Here is a 25057-nt window from a genome sequence, read left to right as displayed (position 1 = left end):
AGGGAATTGGACAACTTCGCCACAGCATGCTAAAGAAATCTCCCTCATAGAAAGCAGCATTTTTAAGGACACAGGCCTCTAAGTAAATAGCTAGTTACCCTCTGGGTGAGAGCCACAACACTCAGCAGGCATATCACTGAATGACTTGGCCATCTGCCCATTCATGCCAACTCCAGGGAGAATACTTCATGTTTTCTCCCTCTCAGAAACATGGGAGATGTCTATAAGCTAAGGGTAAAAGTTAGAGAAGGGGTAGAGGAGAACTTAGAAACCCACTGGCTGATTGGAGTAAATAGCTGCTACCTGAGAGACCGGTGATATCCATCTTTGGCAAGTGTCTTGCTTTAAGGACCACCACTGTCATTCTCTGTGCCACCGGCTGGTAGGACAGGGATACTTGCAGCTCCCCTCTGCTGATACACTTCTGTAAGGAGGAGACCAAATGTAAGGAGATCTGGCAGGGAGTATGGGGGAAAGAATAGGAGGGGTGCAGAGGACTTGGAAAAGAGTCTATAGAGAAGGAAAGAAAGTTCCCACATATATCAAATATTCATATGTGTGGTAACCAAGAACTGAAAACAAAGCTTGTGCCTATAAACAGGAGAATAACAAAACAAATTGTGGTATATGCAGGGGTGTACTGAACCAAGGTGCTACTGGCTCTGGAGAGCTGACTGTTAAGTTTTCAGTGTGAGCATTTATACCTCTGGCAAATGCTGCTAATTAGGGCTTGTTTTGTTAACTGTCTAGACTTAAGAAAGTGATGACAGAAATGTTAGTTTTCTCCAATTAAACTTAAAAGTGTGTTGTGTATACATTTCCTTCCTCCTTTCCCCCAAGAGCTGATTGAACATTTATCAGCACACTGCTGGGTATATGAAATACAATTTAATACAGTAATATTTAATTAATTTTATTATATATAATTAAAGTAATAAATTTAATTAATAATTAAACAATTATATTTAAATAATAATATTTAGTAGCATATAATTATTGTATAAGAAACTATAGGTATGAAGTATCTAGAGCAACTTAGGAAGATTCTTACGAACTGACATAAAGCAAAACAAACAGAACCCATAAGATGATATACACAATGACCACATAAGACAAAACAATACTGAAAATATCAAAACCCCAAATCAGACTACTGCAATGACCAGCTGACTCCAGAGGACTGATAATGATACCTCCCTTCTCTCAGTAAGGAAATAGTAGACTCCAGGTGCAGAATAAGGTACTTGTTATACATGGTTAGTGGATCAGTTTGCTTTCCTTAATTACACTTCTATGTAACAAGGGACAGTTTTATGTTGAGTGAGACATTGTTGGGAAAATGATGGAAATGTTTTCCCCAAATTATTAATGAAATATAAAGGGAGAGGCTCAGGAAAAAGGCAAAAAGTATGAGAAAAGGAAAGGAACAGCAGAACTGAGATGGAAAGGGAAAGACAACAGGATCGTGTGAGTTTGAGAATTCCTTACTTGATCCGTGGAGGTTGTAGATCACAACCCCTCCTGCACACTCTAGTAGACTGCTTTGTGAGTTGCTAAGGTCCAGAAGTGTCATCATCCAGTAGCCAGACCTCTGGTGATGAGATGATCCTTTCTGTATCTAGGCTAGTCCTCAAACAATAGATTCACCATCTGTTGCCAGAACAAACTTGACACCTTTCCAGTTGGGTAGGGCATGCTAGAATTTGTGCCCTGTCAGCATGGTGTAGTTAAAAGAACACTGGACTCAGAAAACCTGAGTCTGAGTCCAGGCTGTGCTGCTCACTAGCTATGTGATTTTGGGCAGGTCACTTTTTGAGCCTCCCCTGTAAAATAGGGAGAATAATACTTGCCCTAGATACCTCACAGGACTATGTGAAGGAAGGAAAGTACTATAGAAATGTGAGCCTTTGGAAACCTAGGGTCAGAGCTGCAACGAGGGCAGGGCTGTTGGTGCTTTGCCCCTGGTTGAAGAAACTCAGATGGAACAAATAGTTACACCTGGCAAGCTCCTGGACCATCTTGTTCCTCCTTGGGGGCAGGGCTTAGCACAGTGCCTGGCATGCAGTAGGCCCTTTAAAAAATGCTTTTATCACAGTGCAACTGAAGCTATAGACTCATTAGACTGGATGCTCCCTAAGGTCCTTTCCAGCTCTATCAATCCAGGGCATTTTGCTTTCACATATACTCTCTCATTTTGTCATTATAATATCTTCATGAGGAATTGTGGTAAAACCTACAATGACTCTGAAGGCAGCATGGTATATAATGGGGCAGGCACTTGGCTTAGAGCCATGAGGCCAGAGTTCAAACTCAGCATTACCACTTAACAAGCTGTGTGACCTTGGACAAGTAATTTGACCTCTCTGAACCTCAATTTCCTAATCTACAAAATGGAGCTAATACTTGCCCTGCCTGTTTCTCAAGGCAATTGGAAGCATCCAATGAGATAACAGATGTGAAGCTCTCTCTACATTAGAAAGTACTATATATCTATAGGGAGCCATTTCTACTAGGATATTTTCTCTCCGGGCCTAATCAGCATCTTTTCCCATCTTTAAATTCTAGTACAGGGCATCTATTTATTTATTTATTTTTAAGGCAATTAGGGTTAAGTGACTTGCTGAGGGTCACACAGCTGGTAAGTGTCAAGTGTTTAGTCTGAGGTCTCATTTGAACTTAGGTCCTCCTGACTTCAGGGCCAGAGCTCTATCCACTGCACCACCTAGCTGCCTCTTGGTACAGGGCATCTAGATGGCAAAGTGAATAGAGCACAGGCCCAGGAGTCAGGAGGACCTGAGTTCAAATTTGTCCTCAGACACTTACTAGTTATGTGACCCTGGGCAAGTCACTTAATCCCAATGGCCTTAAAAATAATTCTAGTCCAGACAGCATAGTATAGTAGAAATTTAATTCAACAAATACTTATCAAGCACTTATTAAGTGCTAGGTACCGAGACCAGGAGTGAGGTCATCTGAGTTCTAATGCCAGTTATTCCAATAATTCATTATGTGACCTTGAAGAAGATACTCTGAATCTCAGTTTTCTTATGTGTTAAAAGAAAAAAAAAGGCAGGGGGGAGGGGGGATGTTTTAGACTAAATGATTTCTAAGGTCCCTATCTGGTTTTGTTTTTGTTTTTGTACTTAATAGTATCCCCCCCCCCGTCACATGTAAAGACAGTTTTCAGCATTCATTTTTGTAAGATTTTGAGTTTAAAATTTTTCTCCCTCCCACCCTTCCCTCCCCCCTCCCCAAGACAGCAAGCAATCTGATTCCTATCTGTTCTTAAATGATGTGATGCTGATTTATGGCCACAATAGATTCATCTTTCCCACTGATAAATTTTTTCCTTTTTATTTTTTTCAACAGGGAATCTTTCTGGAACAAAAAATAGCTTTTACTCAACATTTACATATATAAGTAACACAGCTAGGTGGCAAAGTGGGTAGAGTGTCAGGCCTGGAGTCAGGAAGACTCATCTTCTTGAGTTCCAATCAGGCCTCAGTCACTTACTAGCTGTATGACCCTGGACAAGCCACTTAACCCTGTTTGCCTCAGTCTCTTCATCTGTAAAATGAGCTAGAGAAGGAAATGGCAAACCATTCCAGTATCTCCTGCCCTCTCTCACTTCCTTCAAGTTCCAGCTAAAACCCCACCTTCTAGAGGGAGCCTGTTAAATCCCTCTTCATTCTAGTGCCTTCTCTGTTGAAGGTTTCCAACTTGTCCTGCATATATGCGTATGTGTGTGTGTTTATATATATATGTATATATGTATGTATATATGTCTATCTATCTATCTATCTATCTATCTATCTATCTATCTATCTATCTATCTATCTCTTGTTTGTATATATAGCTGTTAGCACGTTGTCTCCTCCCACTAGACTGTGAGCTTCTTGAGGGCAGGGACTATTTTTCTTTTTCTTTTTTTTGCAGTTGGGGTTAAGTGACTCACCCAGGGTCACACTGCTAGTAAGTGTCAAGTGTCTGGCCCGAGGCTAGGTTTGAACTCAGGTCCTCCTGACTCCAAGGCCAGAGCTCTATCCACTGTGCCAACTAGCTGATCCGAGAATTGTGAATTTCTTAATTGCTCTTCCCCATGTCCACTAATGCCTACGTTCTAGATCTCTGTAAAAACATTCGTATCAACTCTTAATTGTTGGCATGGGAAGAGTTGGCATCTAGCAGAGCTTACAACCATAAACTGGTTCTCCAGTTTCTAGAGAGGCAACATGGTATAGTGTAAAAAGACTTGGATCCCGGAGAATTGGATTCAAGGCCTGACTTGGACAATGATAAGCTGTATTGCCTTGGCCAAGTCACATGGAGTCTCAGTTTCTTCTTCCGTAAAATAGGGCTAAAACTACTATGTGAACTACTTACCTTGTAGGGTTATTGTGAGGAAAATACTTTGTAAGCCTTAAGTGAGTATATATGCATATATACATGCATAAATTTATGTACGTAAATACATGCATACATACATATATATAAATACATACATGCATAAATAAGAGTGGGTATATACACATATATGTATATATACATACAATTAGGTATAGATGCAAGTATATATACATAAGTGGGCATTTATGTACATATATAAATATATACAGACACACAGGTGGGTATGTATATGCAGGCATACACATAAGTGGGTATATGTATATACTTATGCACATACATACATATGCAGACATGTATGTGCATATATGCATGTATACATATGTACAAGTGGGTCATCTTTTTTTTTTTGGACTCTGTATAAAAGAGGACCAAAATGACATCACTAGTCTAGAGTCAAGTTTTAGTGTGTCCAGCTGTGGCTAATCAGACCAATACGGGCTTGGAATGCTCTACCACAGGTCCAGCACAAATAATCTGTGTGAACACAAGTGGGTATGTATGTGTATCTACATATAAGTAGGTATATATAATGCACACACATATATCACCATCATACATATACTATACATATACCTACTTGTACATGTGTATAGGAACATATATGCAGGTATATACACACAAGTGTGCACATATGTGTATTATATACAAGCTATTATTATTGGGTGTCAGGCTAAGGAGTTTGGACTTTACCTTAAGGAGTCTCTCCAAGGAAGGTGGAAGGCCAGAGAAGTTACTCATTCATTCAACAAACATTTAATAAATATCTAATGAGTTCAAGGCACTAAGATAGGTGCTGGGCATGCAGGCAAAGGGGAAAATAGTCCCAGGTCACAAGAAGCTGACATTCTATGGGAGTGATACAATATAAGGCTACAAGTCAGGGGTTCATAAACCTTTTTTTTTTAATGTTAAGCATTACTTTGGCAGAAACTGGCAAAGCCTATGGACAGATTCTCAGAATAATATTACACATTGGACCACAAATGAGGCGATTCTGTCATTTTTCCCATCTACATTCACGGACTCCCTGAAATCTAGCCATGGATCCCAAGTTAAGAACCATTTGCTACAGATACTTCTATACTGTGTAGGAAATTGAACTAGTGAACAAGTTTCTTTGCAGCTCTAAATTCTAGGATGCTATGAAATAGGTTGATCGCTAGTCTGTGTTAAAACCCAGTATCTGAACCTAACTTTTTGGAAAACAAAATAACTAGTTACATTAAATATTTGATCCTATATAAGGTGTATCAAAAGTCTTAGTGCCATCTTAAGCTTTGACAGCTTTCATGTGCCTAAGATTTTTGGGACACCCTGTATCCTTCATGATACAATTCACTGTATTTCATGGTTCCATTCACTTTAAGCAAACAAACAACCTATTACAATACCAAAAGCTAATAGAGACCTCAGAGTTCATCTGGTTTCTCCCCCTGCTATTACAGAGAGATGAACCTAAATCATTTCAGACATCCCGGAGTGTCTCCTATAGCTGAAGACCTCTTTAGTTCCTCTTGGTCACTTTCTGCAGTGTCTTGTGACCAATCAGGGAGTGGCTCTTGATGCCTCACTGAAGGTCCCCCCACTTACCACTTAAGCCTGTTTCCTTTTTTCATGTTCGGACATGAAATCCAGAGGCTCTCCTATATCCATCTGAATCGGATATTCTTTTGTGATGGTATTCACGGGGTCATCATATCACAGAGAACTGGAAGAAGCCCCCAGGATCATTTAGTGTAATCCCTCCATTTTACAGATGAGAAACCTGAGTTGAACTGATTTGCCCAAGGTCACACTGCTTCGGCAGGAAAGGACAGAGCGAGGTTTCAAACTTCTTTTCCTCTGTACTTTGCAGCCCTCACATTACTTCCCCACTCCCTACACCTTCCCCCTTCATCTTCTACATCGCTGCTCATCAAACATCCTTTCTTTAAGCTGAATGCCCCAACTCCTTTCATGTTTGTTTTGGTCTCTGCATTGGCACAAGGCCCCACCTCACAGCCTTCCCATCTGGATGTCCAAATCTGTTGCCATGCTACCACCTGAATGCCATTGGATTCTGCATTGAAGGCCCCAGACCCAAAGCTATTCTCTGATCCTCCATCCCCCTTCTCACACCCTTCTCCCCTTCCCCTGATTCCCATGCCAAATAGCAGCATCAATGAATGGAGCCTTTCAGAAGAAAGAGCTATTCAGCAGGGCTGGGAGAGAGCTGCTTTTCTCAGCCCTTCAGCCTATTAAAGCAAAGACCCTGGGAGACATTCAAGTGGAGGAAAAAGGGGGAGAAGGTTTTGTCCCTGCTCTAGTAAGGTTGTGAGATATTTTTAGAAGAGGGCTGAGATCCCAGCCTCCTCTCTTCTCCAACTCTCCTCCCCTCTTCAAGACTAGAGAGAATTAGGAACAGTGGTCCCAAGGGACAAACACAGCAGCAAGAAATGCTTCAGAGAGCCATGTCCATCTATGCGTATAATTAGCAGGCAATTCACATCCTTCTTTTATAGCAATTTTCTAGTTAAAATTTCATTATTGTTCCCCAGAAGGCTGGCATTTCTTGCTTTTTTCTTTTTCCTATCCCTCCCCACCCCTCCCTCCCACAATCATTTCTCCAGTCCTGGAGGCAGAATGGAAAGAACCCTGAACCAGTGGTCAAGAGACATGTTTCCATGTCCCTTTATCTTTGTGACCTCGAATAAATCACTGCCTGGATCTTGGACTTAGTTTCCTCATCTCTAAAATGAGGGAGGTAGATGCTGATGGTCAATCTCTGTCAGGATGGACTATGTGGTCAAAAGAGAGAGCATCTGAAAGGTGTTAATTGCCACTAGGACTATATTTTCCCATAGGTGACAGCTGAGAATACACTGACCTCAAGAAGAGAAGGATTTGTAGGATAATAACAGCAACAGTAATAATCTTCCAGACTACTCTTTGATTACCCTCATTTGGCTGATTCCCACCGTGAATCATCCACAGCAAATTCTTAATTCCTCCAATATTCCCTTGGCTTCTCCCCACCCACTAGCGAAGGCAATCAAGGGTGTGTGTAATAAGGATGACCCTCAATTTTTCACACACTCGGTAATGCAGCCAAACTGTGATACTTGCTGCTTCTAAACCCAGCATTCCATTTCTGCCTTCCTGCCTTTGCAAGGCTGTTCCCCCTGCTTGGAAAGCATGCCTTCCTCACCTCTGCCTCTCAGAATCCTTACTTCCTTTTAAGGGTCATCTCAGGTACACCTTCCTAATGAGGCTTTTTCTGATGCCTCTAGTTTGTCTCTCCTCAGATTATATTTATTTCTGCAAATGGTGTAAATTTTCTAGTAGAATGTAAAATCCTTAAAGTCAGGGACTATTTTCCTTTTTTTTTTTTTTAAATCCACAGCCTTTAGGGATTGGGTCTTATACATAGTAGGTGCTTAATCAATGCTTGAATTGAATTTGATGGCCTAACCTCTGCCCAGTGGCTAATTCCATTTGTACTCTAATTTACCTTCTTAGCAGGGTTAATTCAAGTATTGATTAAGCACCTACTATGTATAAGGCAGCCTTCCTAAAGAGCCTGAGATCCAAAGGGAGAAATAATTTGCTTAAGGTCACACAGTGGAATGGAACCAAAGCCAAAACCAAACACACCTTGCCAAGCTCTTTCCACTAGGGCCACCCTGCAGCCCAGCCAGGGGAAAGGAAGGGTGCAGTTTCCCTGTTCAGTGGGGAAAGGCTTGAGGATCCAGTTGGATATAAGGAGCATGCACAAAGATCTTGCTAAGGACCACTGGAGGAACTAAAACAAGGAATAAGCATGTAATAGAACCGAATAGGAGAGAGCCCTTCAGGGATTTTGTCTTGAGAAGGGAGATTCAGCAGGGCTGTTTTTTTAGCTACAGCATATGGGATTAGATTAGACTTTTAGAAAAATAATATATGAACTCTCAGAGAGATACCACATTGGGTGAACTAGGGGATGGTGAAAGGAGTAGGGCCCTTAGAGAGATCATCTACCAAGGAGTTCTTAACCTGGGGTCTGTGGACTTGTTTTAAAAAAATATTTTAATAACTGTGTAGTTTCCTTTGTATTGTTACGTATTTTGTTTTGTGCATTTAAAAACATTCTGGGAAGGGATCTATGGTCCTATTCATCAGACTACGAAGGTGGGGGCCATTACACGAAAAAGATTAAGAATCCCAGACTTGTATAGATAAGGAAAAAGGCTCAGAGAGGATAAGTGATCTACCCAGATTGCACAGCAGGCAAGCTGGAACACTGACTCCAAATCTCATGCTCTTTCATTACATTGTTTCTCTTAGAATCAGTCTGGCGTCATCAGTTCAGTCGTTTTTCAGTCGTGTTCCACTCTTCATGACCTCCTTTGGGTTTTTCTTGGCAAAGATACTAAAGTGGTTTGCCATTTCTTTCTCCAGCTCAGTTTACAGATGAGGAAACTGAGGCATACAGGGTTAAGTGATTTACCCAAGGTCACACAACTAGTAAGTGTCTGAGGTCAAATTTGAATGCAGGTCTTCCTGACTCCAGTTCTATCCACTGAGCTACCACATTACATTGCCTCCTCTAGAAACAGTCTGGCTTCTTCAGATTTCTCTAGCCTTATCTTGTATTCCTCTCCAATGTATATGATATCTTCTAGCCAAACTGCACTCTTCTATCCCTCTGCCTCTATCTCCCTAAATTCATTTCTTCAGGCCTTAATCCCTTTATCAATGACATTAGATTAGCTAGTTCTTAGATGAGCAGAAACTAAGGGCATACAAGTGGTAGTGTGACAACAGTGGGGTGAACTTTATGATGTCTAAGGTGATCCCTAAACATGATCTGCAATATCTTACCTCTGTATCTTCCTATCTTTCCTTTATACTGCCTTCTCTAGAGAGCCTTCCCTGATTTCCCCTACAGGTAATACTCCTCTCCTTCAGACCTCACCCAACACTGTGCTTCTCTAAAGTTCTTGTTGGGTAATAATATTGTACTGTAGTTATGTTTTTGTGTCTTATGTCCCCATTCTCATTGGTCTGTAAGCTCCAGGAGCGCAGGGAGCACATCCCCTTCTCCCTTCCCATCGGAAGCCTAGTGGGTACTTAATAAATGTTTGCTGAATTAATGGCTGGCTGCCTCATGGAAGGAGGGATTTGGATTAGATGACTCCTCTGTAGCCCTGGCAGTCTGGGATTTCTTTGTACAAACTCTTGTATCGTCTTGCTCTGGGGCCTTCTGGAGGAGGTTGGGGGGAAGGGCGGCTCTGTCTCCCAGTCCCGGCTTATTCCTTCTGAAGGGAATTAATAAAGTGGAAAGAAACACAGCTCATGCCAAGAGCCCCTGGCTATTTAGCAAATGTCATTGACTGAGTTCCCTGCCTAGTGCCCTGGATTTGGGGCTGCTAGGTTCCCAGACCAAATCTATCCCCCATCTCCCCCCTCCTCTCCACAGAGGCCAGGCCCAGCCTGTTGTTCAGCTGTAGCTTTTGTGTGGAAGGGTCCATCTTACTTCTCCCTCCACCACCACCACCACCACCATAAGAGGGGTTCGAAAGGCTGGTCATGCCCTGGCTGTAGTCAGCAGGAATCTGGCTGACCACCAAGGTCTACGGATGTTTTGGGAAAGGATAGGGGAAGAAGGACTGACTAATGTGGAGGAAAGGGAACATGGCCAGTCAAGGGCTCGGGGAAGGGCAGGAGCCTGGCCAGACTTGGAGGCAAAGTGGAAGGGCAGCAGCCACCAGGGCAGAGGGAGGCTCTGTGGGGAGAAGATCAATGCTTGGGGGTGCAGTCGGGGTGGGGTGGAAAGGAGACTGAATAATCTCTTTCCCCACAACTCCATCCATATTCTCTACGCCTATATTTACACTGCTTCCTAAGCCTGGAATGACCTCTTTTTACCTGTTCAATTGAACAAGTATTCTTCAAGGCCCAATCAAATGCCACTTCCTCTAGGATGTCTTCCTTGATCCTCCAACACTACCAACCACTGTCACCCACTCAGACCTCACACAGCATTTTGTTTTGTAGCTCTCAAAGGCCATTCTTGTGGGATGTTGCGGATTACAGCAATCTGGGATGGTGTTTTAGCCCCCTGCCAGACTGAGTTCCAGTAAGGCCAGGACCATGTTTTCTTTTCTTTTTTCATTTTTTTTTAAAGGCAATTGGGGTTAAGTGACTTGCCCATGGTCACACAGCTAGTACATGTCTGAGGCCAGATTTGAACTCATGAAGATGAGTCCTCCTGATTCCAAGCCTAGCACTCTCTCCACTGCACCACCCAGCTGCCCCTCAGGGCCATGTTTCACAGAAACTTTTCAATTTCCCTAGGCTTCTGGCACAGAGCTTTCTATACACAGTAAGTGCTTAATAAATGTTTATTAACAAGTTAGGTGGTCAAGTGTTTAGGGTGTTGGATCTGGAAGCAGGAAGACCTGAGTTCAAATCCAGTCTCAGATACTTACTAGCTGTATGATCCTGGGCAAGTCACTTAACCCTGTTTACCTCTGTTTCTTCATCTGTAAAATGAGCTGGAGAAGGAAATGGCAAACCACTCCAGTATCTTTGCCAAGAAAACCCCAGATGGGGTCACGGAGAATTGAACACGACTGAAACAACTGAGCAACAAACACCCTCACCAGACCCCCTCTAATAAAAGACACATTTTCAAGAAAGGCTTAACACATACAAAAGTAGGCATGTCTAAGAACAGACCAGAGGATTTCCTCTCCTGGGAGGACAGGGCAGCAGGAATCAAAGCCTTAATCCCAGAACTACAGCTGGAAGGGACCTCAGGGGTTATCTAGTCTAACCTTAACCCACTGGATGAATCTAATCTGCAAAAGCACCGATAACATCCTCTGCTTGAAATCTTCTAGTGATGGGGGCACTCACCACTCCCTGTTAGGTTAAAGGAATGAAACTCTAAGGCTGGAATTGAGAGGCTGGAGAGATATGTATAACTTCCTGAACACTGGATGCCCTTGAGCAAAGTCACTTTATTTTTCTGGATATCATTGTCCTCATAAGTAAAATAAGGCACTGGGTAATTTTAAGGTCTCTTCCAGCTATGATGTTCTATGGAAAAATAGAGGGGATTTCAGGGTAGAGTTGGGGGATGGATAGTAGAAAAACTATTTCCTAATTTCCCAAGTTTTTAGTCCTTCCTCATCCCTGATATGACTGTATTTTATACACACACACACACACACACACACACACACACACACACATACACACACACACACGTATGTATGTGTATATATATGTATATGTTTATATATGTATCTATAATATGATAATATTATAGATACATATATAAACACACACACACATATACATACACATAATGGACAGCAAGGTGGCACAGTGGATGGAGCACTGGGCCTGAAGTCAGGAAGACCTGAGTTCAAATCCAGCCTCAGACACTTGCTAGCTGTGTGATTCTGGACAAGTCATTTAACCCTGTTTGCCTCAGTTTTCTCATCTGTAAAAATGAGCTGGAGAAGGAAATGGCAAACCACTCCAGTATCTTTGCCAAGAAAATCCCAAATGGGGTCATGGAGAGTTGGACGTGACTGAAATGACTCAACAGTAACAAAGTTATATATATATGTATATATTACAACATATACATATACACAATACATATATGTATCTATATCTATATATGATTTTGTATTTACTTATCTATATATTTTGTCTACTCCCTCTTTACCTGCCCTTAAGGAGCTTCCAGGGGCTGTTTCATTTTTGTCATACGAATTTGTCAGACAAATTCATTTTTGGCACAGAAAATTCTTATTAAATATGTGCTTATGGAATTGAATTTAACTGAATTAAGGAACAGGGGTATCCACAATATGGTCATTTACTCCTTTATCCTTAAAACTGGCCCTGCTTATGGATATTCAACTGTGGGTTTGGAAATGGGAGCCTTCCATTTCAAATATATATAAGGGAAGAAGAGTAGGAAGGGGAAACAGAAGCATATGTAAGGTGAACCAGTGATGTATCTTTACTTTTCAAGCCCTGGATAGGAAATAGATTAGTTACAGGGCTGGGTTGAGGCTGGAAAAGGAATATATTAAGAGGTTGTCATGGTTTCTGGGCTGTGGGAAATAATTCACTGGAGAGACCACACTTCACTCCAGGTAGGAAATTAGCCTCCCTGGCCCTGCCATTTCCTGAATGGGAGTCAGTGGTTAAGCTACAGAGTCAACCACTCAGAAAGGATCCCGGGACACTCTCTGCTGGGCAGCCTGAACATGTTCTGTAGAAGAAGAAGAAGACACTACAATAATTATGCCATTATTACGATGTCATTATTATGTCATTACTACTTCTACTACTAACCTCTGTTCAAGTCTTATAATGCTTCATCATGGTGAGGGTGAGATCCTGGGCTCTTGACAGCTGTTCTAACAGGGCAGAAGCTCTGGCAGGTCCTCCTAAGCTGGAAATGTTTTGTGAATACTAGCCAAGCAACAAAATCTCGATCTGTTGTCCAAGGACCAACCCAGCCAATTTCTGTGAGGCTCAGTCACTAGGGGATGAATTAATTTTTGGCCATAGGCACACAGAAATTGTTTCATAAGACTACCAAGGAGGGGTTTCTGTCTGCGTTGATAGAGGAAGACATTGATCTTGGGAAATATTGATTAATAATATTAGTAACTCATTTATGTATTGATTTATAGTTAAAGTACCTGGAATTCTCTCCCTCCTTAGCTCTGTCTCCTGCCTTCCTGACTTTCTTCAAGTACCAGCTAAAATCCCACCTCTTAGAGGAAGCCCTTCCTGATTCCTCTTCATGTTAGTGCCTTCCCTCTGTTGATTATCTCCAATTTACCCTGTATGCATCTTGTTTGTACAAAGTTGTTTGCATGTTATCTCCCCCATAGACTGTGAGCTCCTTGAGGGTAGGGATTTTTACCTTTCTTTGTATCCCCAGCACTTAGTATGGTGCCTGGCACAAAGCAGACACTCATTAAATGCTGACTGACAGAATGACTGCATTCATTACTTTATTTGAGCCTCATAACAACTTGATGAGGTAGATAATGTAAGTAGTCTCTCCATTTTACAGATGGGGAAACTGAGGTTGCCCAAGGTCACAGAACTAGTAGGTGGTGAACCCAGTCCCCAGATCCACGTATTCTGACTTCAAATTCAATGCTCTCTCTACTACACAGCAGCATACTCTCAGCATGGTACAAATGAGCAGAATTTCAGGAGCTCGGCTTATTATCATAACTGCTCTGTCCCAGGTTATCTCAGAGGCTCTAAGCAAATGTCCACTCAACCACTAGGGATGTCTTATACAGCACTACTACTACCTTTGTCTTTCCTCAACCTCTCAGGTTGTCATAAGGATGAACTGAGATCATATTTATTAGCACAGACAGAGTAGGTGCTTAATAAATGCTTATTCTGGGGGCAGGTAGTTGGTGCAGTGGATAAAGCACTGACCCTGTAGTCAGGAGGACTTGAGTTCAAATGCGGCCTCAGACCAAACACTTGACACTTACTAGCTGGGTGACTCTGGGCAAGTCACTTAACCCCAAATGCCTAAAAACAAACAAACAAATAAATAAATGCTTATCCCCCTCCCCATTCTTCCCCTCCTCCCAATGACACTGGAAGGACAATGAGCACTACATGTGTGGAATGAGAGAACCTGGATTTAAGCTCCCCTCCTGATCCGTATTAGCGGTGTGCCTTTGGTCCAGTCCTTTAACTGGTCTAACTTGGTTTTGTCATCTGTAAAATAGCTATAATAAATCTTATGGCACCTACTTCTACTTTACAGGAGAGGAAACTTTCATAGACCTTAAGGCATCACATAAATGTGAATTAGCATTATCATTCTTCAGCAGCTTTACCCCTTCCTCACTCCCACCCAGGGGCATCGCCCTTTTCCCTGCCCAGTGCTGCCCATGTCACCTGGATATTTCTCTTGATGATGTCCCGGGTCAGCTGAACCTTGCCAGTGCTGGGATCCACCCCAGCCAGTGGCACCATGACCTCACCAATGACATCATCCCGGGAGAATCGGTCGAAACTGAGGACCAGAAAGTGCAGCACAAGATCCTGCAGCTGGCTGTAGGGGATGCCATAGAAAGTAAAGGTCTCATCGAACACAGGGTCCAGTGTTTTGCGTAGCACTCTTGTCTTCACACGGTGCCGTTTGTCTGGGAGGATGGTCATTTTGATGTAGGGATCGGAACCCTGGGTCTGGTCATCCATCACTGGCAGCCCGTGTGCCTCTTGGATTGTCACTACCAGGGCTTTTTTAGGGAAATTATAGTCCACTGAGAAAGTAAGGGACCCCAGCATGACATCTTCTTCTGGGGAAGATGGGGAAGCTGTTTTGCTTCCCCCAGGGGTCAGGCTCTGAACTGGGCTCAGTTCATCCCCATAGTCCACCTTGATGGGGAGCTGGTCTATACACGGGCTAGTGCTCAGTACCCCAGGACTCTTCTCTCGGCTTAGGAGACCTGATTCAGCTGCATCCACCAATAGATTCCCTCTTCCACCTTCTTGCCCTGGACCACCTTTGTCTCTCCTCACACGGATGATTTTCTTCTTATTGCTGAGTGTCTCCGGGTAGATGCTGATGCCCTTGAGCATGTGGATAAACTTGTAAGGAGGCGTCTTGTGCTTCTTCTCAGCCTGTTGGTGGCAGCAGGTCCAGACAAAGACTGTCACGGATACAGACACCACCAGCACGGTGGCCCCGATGAGCCCCAACACCACTGGGGATACATCTGAGGGAGAAGAGAGCACAGTCAAGGCTGGAGGACCACCTTTCTCGTCTCCCCTGCCCCATGTCACTTAACATTCAGTCATTCAGAATTACAGAATCTTGGGGCTGGAAAGGAACTCAGTGGCCATCTAAACTAACCCATAATTAAACAGGGTCCTCCCCACTGACTCATCCCAAAACATCTCTAGTAGAACTTCCAAGTATAAGGACTTCACTATCTGTTAAAGCAGCCCTTTCCATTTTGAACAGTTCTAACCATGAGGAAATTTTCCTTCCTTTGAGTCAAAACTTCTCCCTCTGGGACTTCCCCTCTCTTCTGACTCTCCCTTTGTTCCTATTTCTGCCCTCTGGGGTTAAGTAGACCTGATATTGGAAAAAATGACTAGATCTGGGAACAGAAGGCTTGGGTTTGAATTCCAACATTGTTACTTCCTACTGAAACGACCTTTGGCAATCATTCAACAAGTACCTGCTATGTGTCAGATCCTGTGCTAGGCACTGGGGCTACAAATAACAATAATAATAATAATAATAATAATAATAATAATAATAATAATAATAACTAGCATTCATAGAGAACTTACTATGTTACTATATGCCAGAACCTGTGCTAGGCACTGGAACTACTACTAGTACTACCACTACTATTGTAACTACTACTAGCTAATAGTTATATAGCATTTACTACGTTACTAAGTGCCAGGTACTGAGCAAAGAGTTTATTGTATTTGATCTTCGCAACAATCTTGCCAGGGAGGTGATAATGATAATTGTTATTATTATAGTTAACATTTATGTAGTGCCTATGTCCCGAGCACTATGCCACGCACTTTACAATTATTTCATTAGACCCTTATAACAACTCTCTGAGGTAGTTGCTATCATCACCCCCATTTTATACTTGAAGAAATTGAGGTAAACCTGGTTAAGTGACATACAGCTTGAGTGTATCTGAGACTGGATTTGAACTTGGGTCTTTCCCAGCACTATATCCCAGCATTAGATGGCACTGAGCCATCTAGCTATCTCCATTCCAGTCATTCCACTTATCAAAACTGGTCTGGATCTGCCCCCAGATAAGACAAAGACAAAAACGAAACTGGCCCTGCCTTCAAGGAGCTTACATTCTATTGGGAAGACAACATATACACATATGTGTACATATAAATATATATGTATGTATATAAATATATACCTATGCACAAAATATGTACGTGGATTTATACATATGTATAAAATAAAGTGAAGGAAATTTTGGGGTAAAAGACACCAGTAACTGGGAGGATTAGGAAAATCCTTGTGTGGATGGCTTTTGAACTGAGCTTTGGAGCACACTAGGGATTCTAAGAGGCAGAGTTGAGGAGGGACAACATTCCATGAGACCACAGGTACCCAGATGGGATTTGAAGTTTCATGTGTGAAGAAGAGCAAGAAGGTCAGTTTGGTTGGCCTTCACAGTGTGCTACTGGAAGACCTTGAGAAGGGGGGGTAACATGAGCATATCCGTGCTTTGGGAAAATCACTTTGTCAGTTCAGTGAAAAATAGAATGGAGAGAGGAGAGAAGGGAGAAGGCAGGGACACTGATGCCATGCTGTTTTGTTTTGTAAATGTGCTCGCTTCTCTGTGGGTGTGACCTGTTCTTCTTCTTTAGACTTTCAGTAGGGTGAGCCAGTGTCTTTGAGGGATGTGGTAAAGAGGGATGCCTTCCCCGGGGACAGGTTGGATTAACTGACCTCTGAGGACTCCTCCAGCTCTGATGTTCTGTGATTTTTTATGATATTCCCAGAGCTCTCAGTGCAAGTTTCTCCATACAAAGTGCACTCAATGATGTATGTATAACTAGGAGGTTGTAGGTAACATCACTCTAATTACAAACCTGGAAAAGTTGCGTTGTGCCAGGTTTGAGAAAGCACAGGACTTAGACAAATCAAGTCAACTAACATTTACTAAGCACATACTACGTGCTAGACGCTATCCAACAAAAAACTTTGGTTTTAGTCCTGGCTTTGAAACTCACTGTGGGTTTGGGAAAGGAAGGAAGGAAAGAGGAAAGGAGGGATAAAGGAAGAAATGAAAGAAGAAAGGAAGGTAGGAAAAAAGAAGCATTTATATAGGGCCTACCACATGCCAAGCACTACTGTGCTAAGCACTTTACAAAAATTATCTCATTTGATAATAAGTCAGCCACTTTACCATCTAGGTCTCAGTGCCCTCATCTGTAAAACAAGGAGGTAAGATTAGATGGTCTCCAAACTCCTTTCAAGCTCTGACATGCTATGATTCTATGATGGGTGAATCTTCTGCCATCTAAGTGCTCAGGGTGGGTCAATTTCAGCCATGCTGAAGATGTAAATGGTGTGGCCACAGACACAAGCAAATGGCCTTAGGGGGGCTGAGGTTTAGGGGATAACAGGGGAGATAGGAAGAAAGAAAAAGAGAAATGAAGACCAGAGTAATTTTATATCAGAGAATTCTAGAATATCAAAGTTGGAAGGGAATTTAGAGATCAATTAGCCACTTTACAGATGAGGTGTAAGTGATTTGCCCTAGGTCATACAGCTAAAGAGGGAATAGATTAGAACTAGACGCCAAACATGCCTTTAGACTGATTCAATTATTTAAATGGGGGCATATTAGGAATAAAAATAAGGTCAAGGGACTAACTACACTGATATAGAGGGCTGGGACCAGACTTTTTCTACCTCTCTTTCCCTGGTCATGTTTTCTCTAGCACAGCAGATGTACCCAACTGGGTAATTCCAGATTTTACATGAATTTCCTAGGTAGCTAGAGCCAGAGACCCTAATGATCTGAAGAAGTAAAAACCTGAATGGGGGTGGGGTAGAGTGGGGAAAGAAAATTAAAAATCACAGAATTTTGGAGTTGGAAGGGACCTCAGTAGCTGTCTAGTGACAGCTCATACCTAAAACAGAATTCTTCACAATCTTCACTACAATACACTCAACAAAATACTCAACAACTAGTCTCTTATTTTCCTACACCTTACTCTCATCCTCACACTTTGTGATTCAGGGTCACTGGTCCCCTTCCTTCTCCTCAAGTAAGATTTGGCTTTGGGCCTTTTCTATGGCTATCCCTCCTGCCTGGAATGCTCGCTCTCCCTCCTCATCTCTGCCTTCTGGCTTCCCTGGCTTCCTTCAGGTCTCAGTGGAAGACCCACCTTCTACAGGAAACCTTTCCTCGGCAGGCTTCTTTAATCTCAGTGCCTTCCTTCCCTCTGATGTTGTCTCCAATTTATCCTGTACGTATCTTGTTTGTATAATGTTGTCTCTCCCATTAGACTGTGAGCTCCTTGAAAGCTGGGGCTGTTTTTTGTTTTGTTTTGTGTTTGCTTTTCTTTGTATGCCTGGTGTTAGTACATTCCTTGGCACACAGCACACAGCATTAATAAATGCTTGTTGACTTGACTTGATCTAAAACTTCTAATGAAGGGGAGATACTACCCCCTCTCCCACAAAGCAGCACAGTCTACTTTTGGATAGCTCTGATTGTTAGGAAGTTCTTCCTGTAACAACCCTAAATGCATTAGCATTGTGCCTGGCACATAGTAGGAGCTTAATAAATGCTTGTTGACTTGATTGACTTCAAGACTAAATTTGCTTCTTTGCAACTTTTACACATTGCTCTTCCTTCTGCCTTCCTGGGCCCAAAAAACAAACAAACAAACAAACAAATAAATAAGCTTAATTCTTCTTTCACATGCTAGCCCTTCAAATACTTGAAGACAGCTATTTGATACCCCCTGAGTATTTTTTTCTCGAGGCTAAGCACCCCAGTTCTTTCAACTAATCCTCCTATAACATGAACTCAAGACTCTAGGTGCCCTCCTCTCAATGATCTGCAGCTTATCAATTTTCCTCCTAAACTGCAGCACTCAGGACTGAACATAATATTCCAAATGTGGTCTGATCAGTTCACACTATAGTAGGGTTATCTCTTTCTTATTCCTGGAATCCGCACCTCTCTTAGAGTAGCCCAAGATGGCAATGGCACTAGCTTTTTGGGGGCTGTCATAGCAATGCAAATGGACTCATGCATGGGCTCAACAGAATCGGAAGTCAAAAAGATCTTGACAGATCGCAGGGCTGAGCTGGAACCAACGAAAAGAATTTTAACAAAGACAAATATATAGTCCTTCATTCAGGTCAAAAAAGATTATAGATGGTAAAATATTAAAGAAGGGTCATAGAAAATGCTTGATGGCAATTCATACGAAGATACAGAGTCTGGTTTCAGAAAAGGACAAACTTGATATGAGTCAATGAGTGAAGTGACTGACAAAAAAAGCTAAGGCTAAAAATAAGTAAATAAAAGGAGAAAAAAAAGCTCAGGCTGTACTGATAAAAGAGTCAAACCACCACCTTGAGCTTCTCAGATCATATCGGGTGTACTGTTTTTAGCCCTGGGTATATCTTAAAGAGAAAAGGTGACAAACTAGAGCTCATCCAGAGAAGGAAACCAGGATGGTGAAGGATCTGGAAACAATATGATGTGAGAAATAATTGAGGGAACTGGGGATGCTGAAGTTGGTGAAGACATGCTAGCTGTCTCTAACGTTCTGGAGCATTGTCATGTGGAAGGCTGAGAAGACTTCTCTGTGCAGCTTCCGAGGGCAAGACAAGGACAGAGAATTGTCTCACCTGAGTTTCCATTCTGTATCACTAACTTCCTATAGGATGTTTTCAACTGGATATCCTTTGGATCTCTTAAATTCAACATGTCCAAAATAAGACTCATTATCTCCCTCCACCAAACCTTCTTTTCCTCAGTTTTCTCATTTTGTCTACACCATACCACAATTGCATGATCCTTCTAGTCACCCAGATTTTCAACCCTGGAGTCATCCCTGACTCTTCACACACACTGCTATCCAATCAGTGGCTAAGTCTTGTTGATTCTATCTCCACAATACTTCTTACATCTATCCCCTTCATGGCTACCACCCTGGCTCAGGCCCTCATCATTATTGTAACAATCTCTTAATTGGTTTCCCTGCATCTAGTATTTCTGCTTGCCCCTTCATCTGCCCTCCCCCAATCTACACAGCTGATATTTCTTTTTTGGGGGGCAATCAGAGTTAAGTGACTTGCCCAGGGTCACACGACTAGTAAGTGTCTGAGGCTGCATTTGAACTCAGATCCTCTTGACTCCAGGGCTGGTGCTCTATCCACTGTGCCACCTAGCTGCTCCTAAAATTGCTATTTCTAAACAGTAGGTCTGACAATGTTACTTTTTGCTCAATAAGCTTTGATGGCTTCCAAACGCCTTTAGGATAAAAATTCAAACTTCTCTGTTTGGTGTGTAAAGCCCTTCATAATCTGGCTCCAGCCTATCTTTCCAGGCATATTGCACATTACTAATCTTCAATGGCTTAATTGCCTTTCCCTGTACCACATTCTACCACGGCTGGACTACCTGGCCTCTGAGACCTCTTCTACATCAATGATTCCATGATCTCCTGACTTCCTGCTTTTGCACAGGCCATCCACCATGCCTGAAATGCACTGCGTCCTGAACTTCACTTAAGACTTCCTACCTTCCTTCACTTAATTCAAGTGCCACATCCTACAAGGGTGCCTATACTGGCTAGTGCTATTCGGCCAGAAATTACTTTGTATTTACTTAGTCCATATTTGCTTTTACTTCATGTATGACAAAATTAAGACCTAGAAGGGACGTTATTGTCCAGTCCACTCATGTTACCATTGAGACAATTGAGAGAAGATTTGCCTGAAGTTAAAGTCATACAAGAAGTAGCAGAAATAGGATTAGAAATTAAGTCCTTTGACTTCAAATCTTGTGCTGCCTCTGAGAAAGTGTTGAATTCAAAGTAGAAAGCATCAGGAGACACAAATGATTTCTTAATTGCCAAATCTAGTGGTCTTTTCTCAGTTCACATCTTCCTGGTCCTCTGCAGCCTTTGACGCAGTGGATCACTCTCTCTTCCTTAACATTCTCTTCTCTCTCTCTAGATTTTCATGACACCACTCTCTCTAGGTTCTCCTGCTACCTAAATGGCTATTCCTCAGTCTTTGCTAGAATCTTCACCTAGGCCATCTCCAGTGCTTGGGTGTGCCTCCAGGGCTTTGTCCTGGGCCTTCTATTCTTCCTCTATACTATTTTACTTGGTGATCTCATCTCCTTCCATACATTCAATTGTCATCTTTAAGCAATGATTCTTAAGTCTACTTATCCAGCCCTAATCTCTCTTCTGACCTCCAGGCTCAAATCTCCAGCCACCCATTAGATATCCTATAATGGATGTCCTGTAGACATCTTAAACATCAGTCCAAAACTGATCTCATTATCTGTCTCCCCCCCAATATCCCTTTCCTTTCCAAACATTATTATTATTGACTATACCACTATCCTTCTAGTCGCCCAGACTTTCAATCTGTCATCCTCAACTCCTTATTCTCTCTTACCCCCTATATTAAATCTGTTGCCAAAAACTGTGGATTTTACCTTTATAACATCTCTCATACACGCCCTTTCTCTCCTCTAACACAGCCATCACACAGGCCCTCCTCACCTCACCTCTAGACTATTGCAATAGCCTGCTGCTGGGTCTGCAAGCCATAAGTCTTTCCCCACTCCAATCCATCTTCATCTATCTAAGTGAATTTCCTAAAGTATACATCTGACCATGTCAGCCTCCTACTCAATAAGCTCTGGTAGCTCCTAACTGCCTCCAGAATATAATACAAGCAAACAAAAAAAAAAATAGGCAAGAAATGGTTAAACAATTAAACCTCCTTCTACCAGTTGGGTGGAATTTAATTTATTGCCATTAACTGTTGTACTTGATACTAATGGAGTGGTTCCCATGTAAGATTATTAGCATTGATATATTTGGTCAGTTCTCTTATCACTTTTTCCAGAAGGCAGTGAAAAACACAAACAATAAAATATCACTCATAGCCGGAGGAACTTGTTAGGTTCAGCACTGGCTCAAGGAAAAGAGAACTTTGCAACAAATGAAGAGCATTCAAAGCCCTTCATCTGTTCATAACTTGGTCCCCCCTACCTTTCTAGTCTTCTTACATCCTACACCCCCCACCTGCAAATATTCTGTGATCCAGTGACACTGACCTCTATGCTGTTTGGTCCTCCAGCAAGGAATTCCTTCCAATTCTGGACATTTCCCTTGGCTGTCTCCCATGCTTGGAATGCTCTCCTTTCCTCAACTGTACCTCCCAGCTTTCTTAACCTCCTTCAAGTCCCAGATAAAATCCCACCTTCTTCAGGAAGCCTGTCCAAATCCCTCTTAATTCTATTGCCTTCCTTCTGTTTATTGTTTTCCATTGATCCTGTATATGGCTTATTTGTACATAGTTGTCTACATGTCTCCCCCACTAGACTGTGTCAGAGACTGTCTTTTGCCTTTCTTTGTATCCCCAGCGCTTTGCTCAGTGCCTGGCACATATTAGGCACTTAAATCTTTATTGACTGACAAGCAGAAATATGATGCCTAAAGGTTCCATAGACAATCAAACACCATCACTGTTAAATACACATGTACCAAACATCAAAGCTACCAAATCCTTAAAGGAAGAGGATCAAAATGCATATAGCAAAATAATAAGGTAATAAAAGTAGGAAACTTCAATACTCCACTAATGGGATATGAAAAATAAAAAATAAGACAGAAGTGACAGACTTAAACAGAGTATTGAAAAAAAACCTATTTGATGGACATATGGTGAATTTGGTAAAGAATATATTTCTTTTTAAAAATTGCATTGTAGTTTTACAAAAGTTGAATATAATCTAGCGCATAAAGAACTTATGAATAAATACAGAAAGACAGAAATCTTAGGTATTCTTTTAATAGACTATAACACTATAAAATTATAATCAATTGCCTATATTTGGCCAAAAGATATAGCCCTAAATGGAGGCTAAACAATGACCTGCTAAATAATGTGTGGGTCAAAGGCCAAATTACAAAAAAAATGGCTATTTTAAAAAAATGATAACAGTAAAATAAATAAACAAGCAAATAAATAAATAAATGACAATAGTAATATAAAATATAGAAATACATGGAATATAGGTAAACCAATCCCCAGAATCAAATTTATGTCCCTAAATGCTTATATTGACAAAAGAAAGAATTAATCAGCTGAATATGTGGTTAAAAACTAGGGAATCAACAAATCAACAAACACCAAGCTGCATGAAAGAGGAAATTAGTAAGATTAAAGGTGAAAAAATAGAATTAACAATAAAACAGTCAAAGTAATAAAATATTTTTTAAAAGACCAAAACAATTGATAGATTGTTAGCTAATTTGTGTTCATAATGTCTTAATTCCTACATCAACCCATTTCACAAGAATGTAAGCTCCTTGAGGGCAGGGACTAGGTTTTGTTTTTTTTTATTCCCAGCATCTAGCACTGTGCTTGACACATACACAGCAGGTACTTAATAAAGTTCTAGTTGGTAGTATGCATATGCTGTCGTATGCATAATAATTATATGCATATGACAATATGCATAATTACTATAATTATATGCATATGACAATATACATAATTACTATACCAATATATATGGAAACACAACAACAAAAACAACAACAAAAAACTTTCAAGTGAATACTGTATAATTATAATTACCAAGCTTGGTCCTGAAGCAGAGATGAGGAAATACAACTCCTGCTCCCCTTTGCAAAGGTAGGGGGCTTTTAGGCATGGAACACTGCATGTGTTGTCATACTCAGATGATGTGCTGATTAGTTTTAATTAACTGCTTCCCCCCCCTCCCCTTTTTCCTTTTAAAGTCTCAGTTACAAGTAATGATTCATGGGGTAGGAAAAAATAGAGGATACATCTGGAAAATGAAACTGATGTAAACATAAAAGCTATCCATAAAAATTTAAATTAAAGAAATGCTGAATGAATGAAGTTATAAAGAAGTAAATTTAACTCAGTATAAAGAAGGTTTTTCTAACAATTAAAGCTGTACAACAATGGAACTGACTGTCTTGTGAAGCAGTGAGCTCGCTGTCGCTTCAGCTGTTTAAGCAGAAACTGGATGTCTACCTGTAAGTGATGCTGAGGAGGGAATTCTCACATGGGGGCGGCAGGTTAAACTAAATGATCTCTAGCTCATATCCAGCTCTAGAAATATATGAACACCGATATAATCCAAGAAGGAAAAGGTAATAAAATTTAAGAGATAATTTTTAAAGAAAATTTTTGTGTGACTGAGTCTCTCTATTTTACCCAGGCTGGAAGTTCAGGTGCTATTCAGGGGCCCAATCCCATTACTTATTGATTGGCAAGGGAACTTTGACCTCCTCTATTTGCAGCCTGGGCCTGTTTGCCCCTCCTTAGGCAACCTGTGGCCTCCTCAGTCCTGGCAGCTCACCCATATTGATGTTGAACTTAGGATGGATACCTAATCAGTTTAGCCCACTGCCATTCAAAACTCCAAAATTCAAGAGATCCATCAGCCTCAACCTTCTTGGTGTCTGAGATTACAGGCATGCACTACAATACCCAGCTAAAAAACATAATACTAAGGTACAAACAATATAAACAAGATATATCAAAGGCACCCAGATTAATGTATAATATTTAGACTATAAAAGGGGAAGGGAGCCACATTCTATCATGGTAGTAATGTATAGGATAAGCTCCCAGAAGGGGTAGAGAAATCAAGCCTTATTAAACCTTTGTAGCAGTCTACCCAAATGGTGCCTAACATGTCTTGTCCATAATATGTATTTTTACAAATACTTGTTGAATCAATGTATATAGCTACAGAAACATAGAAGCTTGATCAAGAATGAAGGGAGGACGGGGCAAGCTTCAAACAAGGAATCAATCAGAAGGACATGCTTTCTGTAGCTTTCATTCACCAAA

General features: G+C 41.5%; 1 protein-coding gene across 1 annotated transcript in view; it reads right to left on the bottom strand.

The window, feature by feature from the left end:
* SYT11 (synaptotagmin 11) overlaps positions 1-25057 on the bottom strand; it is a 32934-nt gene that overhangs the window by 4284 nt on the left and 3593 nt on the right. Inside the window, exons 2-3 of the mRNA XM_020991954.2 lie at positions 14341-15164; positions 301-424 (exon numbers count right to left, since the gene is read on the bottom strand). Of these exons, the coding sequence (XP_020847613.1) occupies positions 301-424; positions 14341-15164 (948 nt within the window). The remainder of the gene's footprint in view (positions 1-300; positions 425-14340; positions 15165-25057) is intronic.

Source organism: Phascolarctos cinereus, unplaced genomic scaffold, assembly GCF_003287225.1.
Source record: "Phascolarctos cinereus isolate Bilbo 61053 unplaced genomic scaffold, phaCin_HiC Scaffold_5;HRSCAF=322, whole genome shotgun sequence".
NCBI classification, from domain to species: domain Eukaryota; kingdom Metazoa; phylum Chordata; class Mammalia; order Diprotodontia; family Phascolarctidae; genus Phascolarctos; species Phascolarctos cinereus.
The sequence above is the reverse complement of the archived record's forward strand: the minus strand, read 5'-3'. Positions and strand labels throughout refer to the sequence as shown.